At 54.9% G+C, this 15,031-nt stretch overlaps 1 protein-coding gene and 1 long non-coding RNA gene across 2 annotated transcripts in view; one reads left to right on the top strand and one right to left on the bottom strand.

Annotated features, from left to right (window-relative positions):
* The first annotated feature begins 2,197 nt into the window (after positions 1 to 2,197).
* On the top strand, positions 2,198 to 5,994 carry LOC142465731 (uncharacterized). Its single transcript, XR_012787953.1, has 2 exons — positions 2,198 to 3,978; positions 5,107 to 5,994. It is a non-coding gene; the product is annotated as an uncharacterized LOC142465731 (long non-coding RNA).
* Positions 5,995 to 12,990: 6,996 nt separating this feature from the next.
* Positions 12,991 to 15,031, bottom strand: part of LGALS12 (galectin 12) — a 2,487-nt gene continuing 446 nt past the window's right edge. The window contains exons 2-6 of the mRNA XM_075569395.1: positions 14,736 to 14,949; positions 14,544 to 14,663; positions 14,106 to 14,144; positions 13,361 to 13,387; positions 12,991 to 13,080 (exon numbers count right to left, since the gene is read on the bottom strand). Coding sequence (XP_075425510.1) covers positions 13,039 to 13,080; positions 13,361 to 13,387; positions 14,106 to 14,144; positions 14,544 to 14,663; positions 14,736 to 14,949 — 442 coding nt within the window. The 3' untranslated portion in view covers positions 12,991 to 13,038. The remainder of the gene's footprint in view (positions 13,081 to 13,360; positions 13,388 to 14,105; positions 14,145 to 14,543; positions 14,664 to 14,735; positions 14,950 to 15,031) is intronic.

Genomic DNA, 15,031 nt, shown 5'->3' with positions numbered 1-15,031 from the left:
TCACTGACCTTTAAATGCCACACCTGGCAAATAACCCTTCCCTCTCACAGGGGAAAGAGGTTTTAACACTGTATGGTATAGAGATTAGTGGGTTCTGCCCTGGCTATTGCAGTGTGAGAGGGTAGTAGGGTGACAGGGCTGTATGTGAGGTACAGACACGGGGGCAGTACTGAAGGTGGCCACAAGGTAGCAGTGCTATGTGAGGTACATACACGGGGAGCAGTACTGAAGGTGGCCACAAGGTTGCAGTGCTATATGTGAGGTACAGACACAGTGAGTGCAGCACTAAAGGTGACACAAGGTGATAGTGCTCTATGTGAGGTACAGACACAGGGGCGCAGTACTGAAGGTGGCCACAAGGTAGCAGTGCTGTATGTGAGGTACAGACATGGGGGAGCAGTACTAAAGGTGGCAGTGCTATGTGAGGTACAGACACGGACAGCGCAGTTGTGAAGGTGTTAGTGCTATGTTAGGTACAGACACGGACAGCAGTACTGAAGGTGGCCACAAGGTGGCAGTGTTGCATGTGAGGTACAGACACGGAGATCAGTACTGAAGGTGGCAGTGCTTTATGTGAAGTACAGATACAAGGGGGGCAGTACTGACAATTGCCACAAGGTGGCAGTGCTGTATGTGAGGTAAAGACACAGGAGCAGTATGAAGGTGGCCACAAGGTGGCAGTGCTGTACGCGAGGTACAGACACCTGGAGCACAGTACTGAAGGTGGCCACAAGGTGGCAGTGATGTATGTGAGGTACAAACACCAGGAGCGCAGTACTGAAGGTGGCCATAAGGCCGCGTCCATAATCAGTGCGATTGCATGCATGACGGCGCACGCAGTGCCAACAAAAGGCCGTACCTCTATGAGGCAGGCCATAGAGCACGCGACTGCGCAGCAGATTTGAGCAAATGATTTTGTTTTGGTTACGCGACGGCCATGTCACGTGAGCGGTTCAGCCAATGAGAGCAAACCGGTTGGTGACGACATGGCAATGCCTCCGCCACGCCTCCCCGTCGTGTCTTCCCCATCCCAAAGGCCACGGATCGCCTCAGCTGTAGGCACACGCGACGCCATGTGCTCCATCGCGTGCATGTGTGCACCTAATATATCTGAGGCCTACGGTGGCATTGCTGCATTTGAGATACAGTACAGACATGGGGAGCGCAGTACTGACAATGGCCAAAAGGTGACAGTGCTGTATGGGAGGTACAGACACAGGGGCGCAGCACTGAAGGTGACCACAAGGTGGCAGTGCTACATGGGAGGTACAGACACAGGGACGCAGCACGGAAGGTGACCACAAGGTGGCAGTGATGTATGGGAGGTACAGACACAGGGGCGCAGCACTGAAGGTGACCACAAGGTGGCAGTGCTGCATGGGAGGTACAGACACAGGGACGCAGCACGGAAGGTGACCACAAGGTGGCAGTGATGTATGTGAGGTACACAGGGGCGCAGTACTGAAGGTGGCCACGAGGTGGCAGTGCTGTATGTGAGATACAGGCATGGGGGCGCAGTACTGAAGGTGGCAATAAGGTAGCAGTGCTGTATGTGAGGTAGAGACATGGAGGCGCAGTGCTGTATGCGATATAACCATGTATTATTTGTCAACCAGGACATACAGTACTTGAAAACGAGAGGAAACTCTCAACGTATTACTACGTGGTAACATTTTATAAATAAATAAATACGCAGGGGTGCAGTACTGAAGGAGCTCACAAGGTGGAGGTGCTGTATGTGAGGTCCAGACACAGGGAGCACAGTACTGACAATAGCAACAAGATGGCAGCGCTGTATGTGAGATATAGACACAGGGCGCAGTACTGAAGGTAGCCACAGGGTGGAAATGATGTATGTGAGGTACACACTGGTACACACACAATTAAGACCTTTATAAGACACCTTATAAGACGAATACACAGAGAAGTGTCCCAGGCCGCAGGGAGGCACACAGTATGTTTGTGTAGGCCTGTTGGAGCTTCACCAAGAGTCTGCAGTTCAGGAGAGGACCTGGAAAGGGGAATAGGCTCACCTCACTTCCAGGGTATGAGGAACCGCCGAAGTCAGGAAGGAAAAGGGAAGCTAGAGAGGTTGAGAGCGAGGGAAAGAGACGGAGAGGTAGGGAGGGGGGGGGGGGGGGGAGAAGAGAAATGGAGAGGGGGGAGGAAGGGAGGAGAAGGGGGAGAGCAAGGAGAGAGGGGGAGAGAGAGGGAGCGGAGAAAGACGGAGTGGGAGGGAGGAAGGGAGAGGGAAGTGGAGAGGGGGGAAGAGAGGTGGAGGGAGGTGGAGAGGGGAAGAGAGAGGAGAAGCGACAGGCCCTAAGTAATTTGGGGTTTGGCTGCAGGTGTTCGCCATTTTAGCGAGCGTGCGGGGAGAGAAGTTTCCTGAGCATTTCTTAGCTTTATTCAAGATACCATCAGTAAGATGGCGCGGTGGAATTAAGATTTGGGGGTTTTGCCAGAACATGGTGATTCCCAACTGCTACGTTGGGATGTGCAGGATATGGATCTGTGGCTCTCTCATGACACGCTAAGGCCGTCTCCTTCTCGGATCACGGCCGGCCAGAACTCGGGCCGTCGGACAGCTTTGGGAGTACAATGAGGGTCAGTGTAAGTGGGGACGTGGTTGCTGATGTTGGTGGCAGAAACATCCAGCTAGTCAGTGTTTAGGGGAGAAAGGCTTGGCCTTGGTATGGAAGCTGCTGGCAAGGTTACTGCAACGCCGGGGAGCGCTGGGAGGACCTCGTTCCCTTCCCCAAGAGAAGGCATCGGAGGTCGGGCTTCACATAGACCAGGAGCGGCCATCTCCAGCCCCCAGGGCCACGTATTGGAGATATTCCTGCTTCAGCACAGTTACAGTCTTCGACTGAGCATTGATTGAGCCACTTCCTTAAGGCAATCTGATCGCTCCGCACGGTCTGCAGCACCATGTCCCCAGCCTAAGGCTCCATGCAGACGAGTACCAGATCGTGTCCAAGCGGTGTGCGGGAGCTGGAGGGGGAGCGTGCGTTGCGCAAGAAATCAGTTCAAACTAATTTCTTGGCGCGACAGGTGATCACGTGAGAGGTTCGCCCTCTCCGTGGCGCCCCTAGGCACGCCCCCCACCATGGCCAGGTAAGCGCCCGCTCACTGGCCAGCCTCCGCGCTCCTCCGCAGGGGCGAAGGCACAATGGCCCCAGCCTAACACACACTGTGTTGCTAACACAGTGCAGTGACACATAGGACTACAACGGTGTGATACATTATAAACCGAAAGCACTCAACTCATGAACGGCTCCTGTATGAACCCTAAGCAGATGAGTGGACAAGGTGGTGTGAGCAAGGTCAGAGTGACGGGCGTCCGCACGCAGGGACAGCTGGGGCTCCGGTAAGATTGGAGCAGGAGAAAGGAGGGATTAATGGAGAGATAATCAGAGAGAGATGGAGGGAGAGGGAGAGGGGAAGAGAGAGAAGAGAGGGATGGAAGGAGAGGGAAAAGAGGAGAGAGGGAGGCAGAGAAAATATAAGACATAGCACAGAAAGAGAGAGAGAGGGAGAGGGAAAACTGAGAAAGCGGGTGAGAGAGGGTTAGAGGGGAGGGAAGGAAAGGGGGTGAGAGGGAAATGAGGGGGGAGGGAAGAAATAGTGGGAAGAGAGAAAGGGGGTTAGAGACGGAGAGGAGAGAGAAAAAGAAAGATAGAGGGGGAGGGAAGGAGCGAGGGATAAATAGGTGACGCTAGTGACAGAGTGACGTAAAGAGAGTGACATCAAAGGGGAGAGACAGAGCGACAGCGAGAGAGAAAACAAAGAGAGACAGAACGAGCGAGAAAAGAGGGAGAGACGAGACAGAGAGAGAGAGAGGAGGGGGAGAGAGGAAGAAAAGGAGAGAGGAGAGCGTGGAAACGGGAGAGACGGATAAAGAGAGCGTCACACACACACAGCCCTGGACCCCTTTAACTCAGCTCAACATCTATCTGAAGCAGAGCAGCCGCTTCTACGGTGAGACCTGCAGAGCGTCACACCTCCCCCACCCTGCAGAACATCGCACCTCCCCCACCCTGCAGAGCGTCACACCTCCCCTAACCTAGAGCATTGCGCCTCCCCACCCTGCAGAGCATCACACCTCCCCCACCCTGCAGAGCATCACACCTCCCCCACTCTGCAAAGCATCGCTCCTCTCCCACCCTGCAGAGCATCGCAACTACCCCACCCTGCAGAGCGTCACACCTCCCTAACCTAGAGCATTGCGCCTCCTCCACCCTGCAGAGCGTCACACTTCCCTCACCCTGCAGTGTCACGTCTCCCCCACACCTGCAGAGCATTGTTCCTCCCCCACCCTGCAGAGCGTCACACCTCCACTAACCTGCAGAGCATCACGCCTCCCCCGCCTTGCAGAGAGTAACACCTCCCCCACCCTGCAGAGCATCACACTTCCCCCCACCCTGCAGTATCACGTATCCCCTACCATCCAGAGCATCGCGCCTCCCCCACTTTGCAGTGTCACGCCTCCCCCACCATGCAGAGCGTCACACCTCCCTTCCCCTTAGAGCGTCACACCTCCTCCACCCTGCAGAGCGTTGCGCCTCCTCCCACCCTGCAGTGTCACGTCTGCCCCATGTTTCAGTGTCATCCTTTACCCACCCTGCAGAGCATTGCGTCTTCCCCACTTTGCAGTGTCACGCCTCCCCCCACCTTGCAAAGCATCTCATCTCCCTTCCCCTTGCAGAGCATCTCACCTCCCTTCCCCTTGCAGAGCATCTCACCTCCCCCACCCTGCAGAGCGTCGCACCTCCCTTCCGCTTGCAGAGCGTCGCTCTCCCCACCCTGCAGTCACATCTCGCTTCCCCTTGCAGAGCGTCACACCTCCCCACCCTGCAGTGTTGCGCCTCCCCCACCCTGCAGAGTGTCACGTCTCCCCCATGTTGCAGTGTCACCCTTTACCCACCCTGCAGAGCGTTGCACCTCCCCCACTTTGCAAGCACGCCTCCCCCACCCTGCAGAGCATCTCATCTCCCCCTTGCAGAGCGTCACACCTCCCTTTCCCTTGCAGAGCATCCCGCCTCCCCCACCCTGCAGAGCGTCGTGCCTCCCTTCCCCTTGCAGAGCGTCTCGGGACTGTTGTTGCAGAGATGTCCCGGGAGCAGTTGGAAGGGGTGGTCCGCACGGTGGAGACCCTCCTGGGGGAGGCGGAGGCTCTGCGTGCGCGGTGCCAGCGGCAGAGCGATGAGGTGCGGCAGCTCTGCGACGACCTGCGGACGAGAACAGGGAGCTGGCGGAGCGATTCTCCCAGGCCAGAGCGGGACCTGCTTGAGGTCAAGCGCTCCGTCACCGAGCTGATGGACACCAAGGTGGCGTTCGATGCCGCGAGAGGCAGGTGCGGAAGCTGAGCAAGCAGCTGTAAGCGGTGGCCATCTTTAAAGCACCCCGACAATGAGCGATCCCCGTCCGCTGGTTAGACACGGAGGCTCTTAGGCCGTGTAACGCCTCCTCTAGCACCGCACTGCCCTCTGCTTTAACTCCTCGCATTCCGGAGGCACCTGCCGTGTATTGCACTCCTCCATCCCCCCTCTCCTCCGTCCCCCCCCCCTCTCCTACATCCCCCCCCTCCTCCGTCCCTCCCCTCTCCTACATCCCCCCCTCTCCTCCGTCCCCTCTCCTCCATCCCCTCTCCTCCTCTTATTCTTCTTCCTCCCCAACTCTCATTTCTTCTGACTCCCAACTCCCTCCTGCTTCATCTCATTCTCTCTCCTTTTTCCCCTCTCCCCCTCCATCTTCTGCCCCCCTCTTCCCCTCCCTTACCTCCCCCCTTCACACTCTCCCCTTGTCCTCCTCTCTTTCTCTCCCCCCCCCCCCCCCCAGTGCTGTGCAGTGGGTTGCAGGCCTCTCTGATAGTGAAGGGGTTAATAAGTTGCATTGGAACATGTTTTTTAATGAATGGGTTGCTCTCTTAATGAGCGTCACCTGATGTCACCAAGACCAAAGATTGTCACCAATTAAACTCTGCGCTGGATTCTCTGTGTTGTTTAATTCATTTTATGTCCCTGCACAGGGATACGCAGCTGGCACCTCTAGGGCTGGCACAGGGATACGCAGCCTGGCACCTCTAGGGCTGGCACAGGGATACACAGCCTGGCACCTCTAGGGCTGGCATAGGGATACGCAGCCTGGCACCTCTAGGGCTGGCAACAGGTATACGCAGCCTGGCACCTCTAGGACTGATACAGAGGTACAGGGTGAGGCACCTCTACGGCTGGCATAGGGGATGGAGCCTAGCACCTCTATGACTGGCATAAGCATACAGAGCTTGGCAGCTCTAAGGCCCGGGCCATAGAGGTGTGGGGAGAGCGGAGGCGCGCTAACGCTGAGGCTCGCCTTCAGTCAAGCGCGATTTGCACGGACTTGCAGGCGAGCCAGCGTGCGCGAAGGGAGCCGGGGGGCGGTGGTTGGAGGCGGGGCAGTGACGTCGCTGGGCCAATCGCCCGCGACGCACTGACGCTGCTGTGCTGTGATTGTGAGGTTTTCAGCCGACAGCGCGCTGAAAAACAGCTTGGCGCTCGGCTGAAACCTCCAACTCCTCAGCACGCCTGCGGACGCTCTCGCGTGAGCCCCCTCTCAAGGCATCCTCATTGAGGATGCAGGGGCTCAGCGCGGAGCGTCCGCACGCCTCAGCACGGCCTGTCCGTCTATGGACTCGGCCTAAGGCTGGTACAGAGATACTGGGCGCAGCACCTAAAGGGCTGGCACAGAGATACTCAGCCTAGCACCTCTATGACTGGCATAGGGATAGAACCTGGCACCTCTAGGACTGGCATAGGGTTAGAGCCTGGCACCTCTAGGACTGGCATAGGTTTAGAGCCTGGCACCTCTAGGACTGGCATAGGATTAGAGCCTGGCACCTCTAGGACTGGCATAGGTTAGAGCCTGGCACCTCTAGGACTGGCATAGGGATACAGAGCCTGGCAGCTCTAGGGCTGGCACAGGAAATAGCCTGAAACCTCTAGGACTGGTACAGAGATACAGAGCCTGAAACCTCTAGGACTGGTACAGAGATACAGGGCGCAGCAGCTCTAGGGCTGGCACAGGAAATAGCCTGACACTGAACGTCTCAGGATTTAGTGATTAGAGCAGATTGCTGGCTCAGCAGTTTCATGATTAAACGGCTCTAATCTCCCTGCACGATGCATGTTACAGTCTCCCAGCCAGAGCACTGTATACACATATATAATCCTCCCGAGTTACATCAGGTGACTATATGACACATATATAACCCTCCCGAGTTACATCAGGTGACTATATACACATATATAACCCTCCCGAGTTTACCTCAGGTGACTGTATACACATATATAACCCTCCCGAGTTTACCTCAGGTGACTATATACACATATATAACCCTCCCGCGTTTACCTCAGTCCTGCGTTTACCTCAGGTGACTATATACACATATATAACCCTCCCGAGTTACATCAGGTGACTATATACACATATATAACCCTCCCGACTTTACCTCAGGTGACTGTATACATATATAACCCTCCCGAGTTTACCTCAGGTGACTGTATACACATATATAACCCTCCCGAGTTTACCTCAGGTGACTATATACACATATATAACCCTCCCGCGTTTACCTCAGTCCTGCGTTTACCTCAGGTGACTATATACACATATATAACCCTCCCGAGTTACATCAGGTGACTATATACACATATATAACCCTCCCGAGTTTACATCAGGTGACTATATTCCTGGCTGTGCTCAGGCTCTCACAGCTGGTCAGGCTGCTGGATCCGCGCAGGACGGGGCGTAGATATGCTGAGCGGTATTCAGAGCCCATGATAATACTTTCCCCACTTGGTCACACTTTACTCTATTGACAGTTCTGATGTATTCAGTGTTTGTACTGTTTGCTTCTCCCCTGGATACCCATCTTAATACGCTGGGGAGGTACTGAGCCGTGTATCTCTTTGGGTTCGCTGAACTGGCCCTCTTCTGTGTTGCGTCACTAATGTCCCATTACTAGTGAGCTCCATGCTAGCATTGGCCGACATTGTACTCCTTGTGGATCAGTATCCAGGTACTGTACACGGACTGCCACCTCTGGACAGACTGGGGTCCGAGTTAGCTACGGACCTTCCAGTTGGTCCGATCTGACTATGTCCTAAATTTCCTTCCTGGGGAACTCCTTTTGAGCATACAAATAAACAGATTACCAGTGCGTCTAGCAAAAGCCCAGATCATTGGAAATGCAGAGAATCTGTGTGTTGTTGTCTTCAAATAACTGGGTTCCTCAGCCATCAAGGTTCTGCCGGGGAACCTCCAAATATATACAAGATACATAAAAAACAAAACAGAGATCTCCTAAATTAAGTAAAAGATATATTAGGCCACGAAGCCCCGATTCTTACTTACAAGTGAGAAATGAATAGTGCAGCATCAGAGGTAGGGCGTCTCCGCATTAAAGGACACTGTTCCACGAAGGTGTATATCCACAAAGCATACCACGTTAGTACTGTCTGTATATGCGTCACCTCATGTTATCCAGGGGTCATCCTTGATGTTATCACGTCAGGGGCTGCCGCGTCTCGGGGACCCTCCGCGCTGTACTCCTTCAAGCTCTTCCGGATTCCTGTGCCGACGTGCCGGGAATGCGGAAGAAGTTGAAGGAGAATAGCGCACCACTGGCCTAATATATCTTTTACTTCATTTAAGAGATCTGCGCTTTGTTTTTTTGTATCTTGCGTATCCTTTTGAGCACAGGCTTCCTTATATCTGAATAAATGTATTCCCCATGGCCATTGCTACGGACACTCTCTGGGTCAGGCAATTTCCCTAACTATGACACATCAAACAGGGACAGATCGAGCTTAGCGCACACATCTATACGCGGGAACCTATTCATATTATTAACAGTGAGGCTCCTCCAACTGTCACTCCCAGGAACCTAGTTCTAGAACCTTCGGGCTGACTATATATACCCCTGATGGTGACGTCACAGGTCACCAAAGTGGGCGTGGCTTCTTTTCTCACAGGTCACTCTATACCAAGAGAAGGGCTTTAGCTTGAGCGAGCCCACACAGTTAACCTGTTAGGGCCATTAACCCCTTAACTCAATAGTAGTCCAAAGGGGGTCTACACACACACACACACACACACACACACACACACACACACACACACACACACACACACACACACACACACACACACACACACACACACACACACACACACACACACACACACACACACACACACACACACACACACACACGGTGAAGATGGCCCTGACAGTGCAGGGGTTAAGTAATCTGCTCTGCATCTGTTCTGCTTCAGATTGATGGGTGCAGAGCAGATTAGGGACGATTAACGGGATCAGGGACATGGTGACAGAGCGGAGAAAACCCCTAACCCCTCCCCAAGGTCACTTAACCCTTCCCCTGCCAAAGCCCTGGAGTGCGTCACTTAACCCCTCCACTGCCAGAGACCCTACAGTGTCACTTAACCCCTCTGCCAGAAAGCATTAACATACAGACAGTAATGTGAATGTAATGCTCTTTATTGACCGTTCTGGTATTATCCCGCTTAGCACTGAAAGGGTTAAAGGGGAGCGGGTCAGAGCGCAAAAATAACCCCAATCATTAACCCGAGAGGCTGGCAGAGCGTGTGATACACAGAGCAGTGCAGGCCGCCCTGGCAGGGAAGGAGTTACTGCACCTGTGTTGTCAAGGGACCACTTGAGTGCCTTATTGCTACAGGTGGTATGGACTGCTAGTTGCTATGGCAACGCAAGTTAAAGGGTCTAGCCGCGAGCTAGTCCTGCTTCCCTGGGAAAGAGGCAGAGAGCAGCCATGCACAAACTCCCATAATCCTTCACTGCAGGGCATAGTGTGGAGTTGGCGCAATTAAGTGGCCCCTTTGCACTGCAATCTATGATGTGACTGCCAAGCAGTGAAAGATGGGGGCTTAAGGCTGCTGGCCAGGCCCACTTTTCTGTGAGGTAGAGAGGATTATGGGAAAGTGGCACCAAGTCCCATAATCCTTTGCTTTCAAGGCACAATTTGAAGGTGAGGCAAATTAATTATCCCCATCTTTGTAAACAATGACTTGATTGAAGGTTGTAGGCTGCGAGCTAGGCCCCTCCCCCCTCCCCTACTTATAATGACAGAGGCACTAACTTCCATAATCCTTTGTTTCTAAGGCACATTAAGACAGAGGGAAGATTATGTGAACAGCATCAGCCAATCAGAAGGCAGCAGAGGAGTGATGTCAGCACTGGACAGTGTAAAGCTGGGCGCTGCCGTTAATTTGAATCTCGTCAACGGATTTCAGATCCAGCACAGGGGGGGTAAATTCACACAGAGGGGTCCCGTTAATGGCCATCTTGAAAACCCCAGATTGGGAAAGGATTAGGATCTAGGTAGAAGAAAATAAGAGACAATGAGATGAAGTCACAATGTCACCGCTTTTACTGTCCCCTGCGGGGGGAGGGACAGACTCATAGCTCCCTTCTGTCTGTGTCACTGTGTCACCCTGCGGGGGGAGGGACAGACTCATAGCTCCCTTCTGTCTGTGTCACTGTGTCACCCTGCGGGGAGAGGGACAGACTCATAGCTCCCTTCTGTCTGTGTCACTGTGTCACCCTGCGGGGGAGGGACAGACTCATAACTCCCTTCTGTCTGTGTCACTGTGTCACCCTGCGGGGGGAGGGGCAGACTCATAGCTCCCTTCTGTCTGTGTCACCCTGTGGGGGGGAGGGACAGACTCATAGCTCCCTTCTGTCTGTGTCACTGTGTCACCCTGCGGGGGGAGGGACAGACTCATAGCTCCCTTCTGTCTGTGTCACTGTGTCACCCTGCGGGGGGAGGGACAGACTCATAGCTCCCTTCTGTCTGTGTCACCCTGCGGGGGGAGGGACAGACTCATAGCTCCCTTCTGTCTGTGTCACTGTGTCACCCTGTGGGGGGAGGGACAGACTCATAGCTCCCTTCTGTCTGTGTCACTGTCACCCTGCGGGAGGAGGGACAGACTCATAGCTCCCTTCTGCCTGTGTCACTGTCACCCTGCGGGAGGAGGGACAGACTCATAGCTCCCTTCTGCCTGTGTCACTGTGTCACCATGCGGGGGGAGGGACAGACTTATAGCTCCCTTCTGTTTGTGTCACTGTGTCACCCTGCGGGGGGAGGGACAGACTATAGCTCCCTTCTGTCTGTGTCACTGTGTCACCCTGCGGGGGGAGGGACAGACTTATAGCTCCCTTCTGTCTGTGTCACTGTGTCACCCTGCAGGGGGGAGGGACAGACTTATAGCTCCCTTCTGTCTGTGTCACTGTGTCACCCTGCGGGGGGAGGGACAGACTCATGCTGTATTTCCTATAACTCTGCAGTGCAAAGAGCGTTAATTACCTCAAAGAATCTCTCAGCGTGAAAGAGGAAGAACGGGGTGGGGATTTGCTGGGGCGCCCCCCATGATTGTCCCGTTAAATGATTGTAACAAAGTGTCTGGTCGCTGAAGTTTGCAGTCACTCTGAAGGGGATAACATCTCGGATTTCAACATGAGATTAATCCTACAAAAACAATGTAATCCTATTACACACCACCGGAAAACACACACAGAAACATGTACACATACATGTATACTGTATATTAACACAGGACTTTTATAGGGTCTGTGTCTCTATACAATAGGAATTTTATAAGTATCTTTTTATACTTATACACACACACACGCACACGCACACGCGCGGCGCGCACTCTCTCTCTCTCGCGCGCACTCTCTCTCGCGCGCACTCTCTCTCTCTCGCGCACTCTCTCTCTCTCTCTCGCGCGCACTCTCTCTCTCTCTCGGCTCTGCTCTGCGCGCCTCTCTCTCTCTCTCGCAGCGCACTCTCTCTCTCTCTCGCGCTCAGCACTCTCTCTCTCTCTCGCGCTCTCTCTCTCTCTCTCTCTGCGCGCAACTCTCTCTCTTCGGCTCTCTCTCTCTCGCGCGCACTCTCTCTCTCTCTCGCTCTCTCTCTCTCGCGCACTTCTCTCTCTCTCTCTCTCTCTCTCTCGCGCACTCTCTCGTCTCTCTCTCTCTCGGCTCGCGCGCGCACTCTCTCTCTCTCTCTCGCGCGCAGCTCTCTCTCTCTCTCTCTCGCCGCGCACTCTCTCTCTCTCGCGCGCACTCTCTCTCTCTCTCTCGCGCGCACTCTCTCTCTCTCTCTCGCGCGCGCACTTCTCTCTCTCTCTCTCGCGCGCACTCTCTCTGCTCTCTCGGCGCAACTCTCTCTCTCTCTCTCGCGCGCACTCTCTCTCTCGCGCGCACTCTCTCTCTCTCTCTCTCGCGCGCACTCTCTCTCTCGCGCGCACGTCTCTCTCTCTCTCTCTCGCGCGCACTCTCTCTCTCTCGTCGCTGCCTCTCTCTCTCGCGGCGCTCTCTCTCTCTCGCGCGCCACTCTCTCTCTCGCGCGCACTCTCTCTCTCTCTCGCGCGCACTCTCTCTCTCTCGCGCGCACTCTCTCTCTCTCTCGCGCCGTCTCACTCTCTCTCTCTCTCGCGCGCACTCACTCTCTCTCTCTCGTCGCGCACCTCTCTCTCTCTCTCTCTCTCAGCGCGCGCACTCTCTCTCTCTCTCGCGCGCACCTCTCTCTCTCGCGCGCACTCTCTCTCTCTCTCTCGCGCGCACTCTCTCTCTCTCTCTCGCGCGCACTCTCTCTCTCTCTCGCGCGCACTCTCTCTCTCTCTCTCGCGCGCACTCTCTCTCTCTCTCGCGCGCACTCTCTCTCTCGCGCGCACTCTCTCTCTCTCTCTCGCGTACGCACGCACGCACGCACGCACGCACGCACGCACGCACGCACGCACGCACTCACGCACGCACGCACGCACGCACGCACGCACGCACGCACGCACGCACGCACGCACTCACGCACGCACGCACTCACGCACGCACGCACTCACGCACGCACGCACGCACTCACGCACGCACTCACGCACGCACTCACGCACTCTATTAATAGTTAGTTCACTGACTCTCTGGGTCCGATGTGACCAATGCCGCGCACCGTGATCATGTGACCTTCAGACAGTCCCCTGGGGCAGAGTCCTGGAGTGAGGCATCACCTGGAGCGAGAAAAGACAGGTCACGTGACCTATGATGTCATCAAGTACAGGACACAGCGTCTGTGATGTTAAACGTGATCCATGCCGTCACTAAATTACATGCATTAAGCCAAGAACACGGTGTGTGACCTAGGAAGTCATCAAATGCATGAGGCATCTTGTGATGTCAAACAGCACAGGTTAAAGGATCTGTGATCTTGAAGGATTACCCCCCCCCCCCTCCTGCTTTATGTACCACAATTGCCCCGCCAATTCAACCTCCACACCCTCCGACACTCACCAGGCCCGCACTGCCGACGTTCAGAGGCTGGGAAAGTGGGAGACAGGAATTAAGTGATGTTCTGCAGGACTCTGGCAGGGGAGGGGTTAAGTGAGTGCCTGTAAGGTCCTTGGAGGGGTTAAGTGATGCTCTGCAGGCCTCTGGCAGGGGAAGGGGTTAAGGGACATTCCTTGCAGGAGAGGGGTTAAGTGAGGCCTTGGCAGTAGAGGGGTTAAGTGAGGCTTGGCAGTAGTGGGTTAACACAAGGTCTGCAGGGTTTCTAGTGTAGTGAGAGTGCCACCCTTGTGTCTGAACTACGCATTACGCACGGCGTGTTGTGCGAGACGCACAGGGAGATAAAGCCCCGGCCCCAGAGATTACAGCCGGCTCCCTGCTTCCCAGCCACTGTCACTGACCTACTTAAAGTGTAAGCTCTGCAGGGCAGGATTCCCTCTCTGTATGGTATCTGTGTATTAGAGTGTAAGCTCTGCAGGGCAGGATTCCCTTCTCTGTATGGTATCTGTGTATTAGAGTGTAAGCTCTGCAGGGCAGGATTCCCTTCTCTGTATGGTATCTGTGTATTAGAGTGTAAGCTCTGCAGGGCAGGATTCCCTTCTCTGTATGGTATCCGTGTATTAGAGTGTAAGCCCTGCAGGGCAGGATTCCCTTCTCTGTATCTGTGTATTAACCCCCCTCTCTCTGTATTGTATCCCTCTGTATATTAGTGTGTAGGCTCTCTGGGGCAGGACTCCCCTCTCTTGTATACCTGGCACACCGGATATTCTGTCCTCTCTTCATTATACGGCTGCAGAGGAGACAAGAGAAGGATTAGGCTACGGCCACGCTGCCTGCGCTGCACGCGCGCCTGCCAGGCTGGCGTGTGCAGCCGAGGTCCCCTGTCTGCAGTGAGCTGCAGGGGAAAGACAGGGGGGAAGAGAGGGGGGGTGGGAAGAAGAGGGGGGGGGGGGTGGTGGTAAGAGAGAGGGAGGGGGGGTGGTAAGAGAGAAAGGGGGGTTGGTAATGAGAGAAAGGGGGGGGTGCTAAGAGAGGGGGGTGGTAAGAGAGAGGGGGTGGTAAGAAAGAGGTGGGTGGTAAGAGAGAGGGGGGGTGGTAAGAGAGAGGGGGGGGTGGTAAGAGAGAGGGGGGTGGTAAGAGAGGGATAAAGTGAAAGAGAGGTGGGTGTTGGGGGTGGGGAGACACTTGCGTTGCTGCACAGGAATGAGACCTCCCGCAGGCTGATGTCTCCATACACTCCCAAAGTGTCCACTTCACTAAGTGGGATACGGTAGGAGAAATCCATGAAGTGATGGCCACCGACGCTGACCTAGGGGGGGACAGAGACCGTGTGTGGCAGAGCATTGTACCGTCCCCTCCCTAACACCCCCTCCCTCCTCACCTTGACCATGTCCTGCTGGAAGAGGAAGAGGAGCAGGAAGGACTCCCCCCTGTGGAGCGAAGCCTCCGACACTCGGACCTCCTCTAACCACTGGTCCCTGCACAGAGCGTTGCAGATGACGTGGGATGAGGAGGCAGAAAAGCGAGGGTTGAAATGGAAGGCCACATCAGAACAAGGACGCGTACTGCACCCTGTCTGCAGGTCAACCTGGAACCTGGGGGAGAGAGAGAAGAGGGGACGGGAGGGGACGGGAGAGAGAGAGGAGGGGACGGGAGAGAGAGAGGAGGGGACGGAGA

The sequence above is a fragment of the Ascaphus truei genome, chromosome 14 (assembly GCF_040206685.1).
Source record: "Ascaphus truei isolate aAscTru1 chromosome 14, aAscTru1.hap1, whole genome shotgun sequence".
NCBI classification, from domain to species: domain Eukaryota; kingdom Metazoa; phylum Chordata; class Amphibia; order Anura; family Ascaphidae; genus Ascaphus; species Ascaphus truei.
This window is presented reverse-complemented; position numbering and strand designations above follow the sequence as displayed.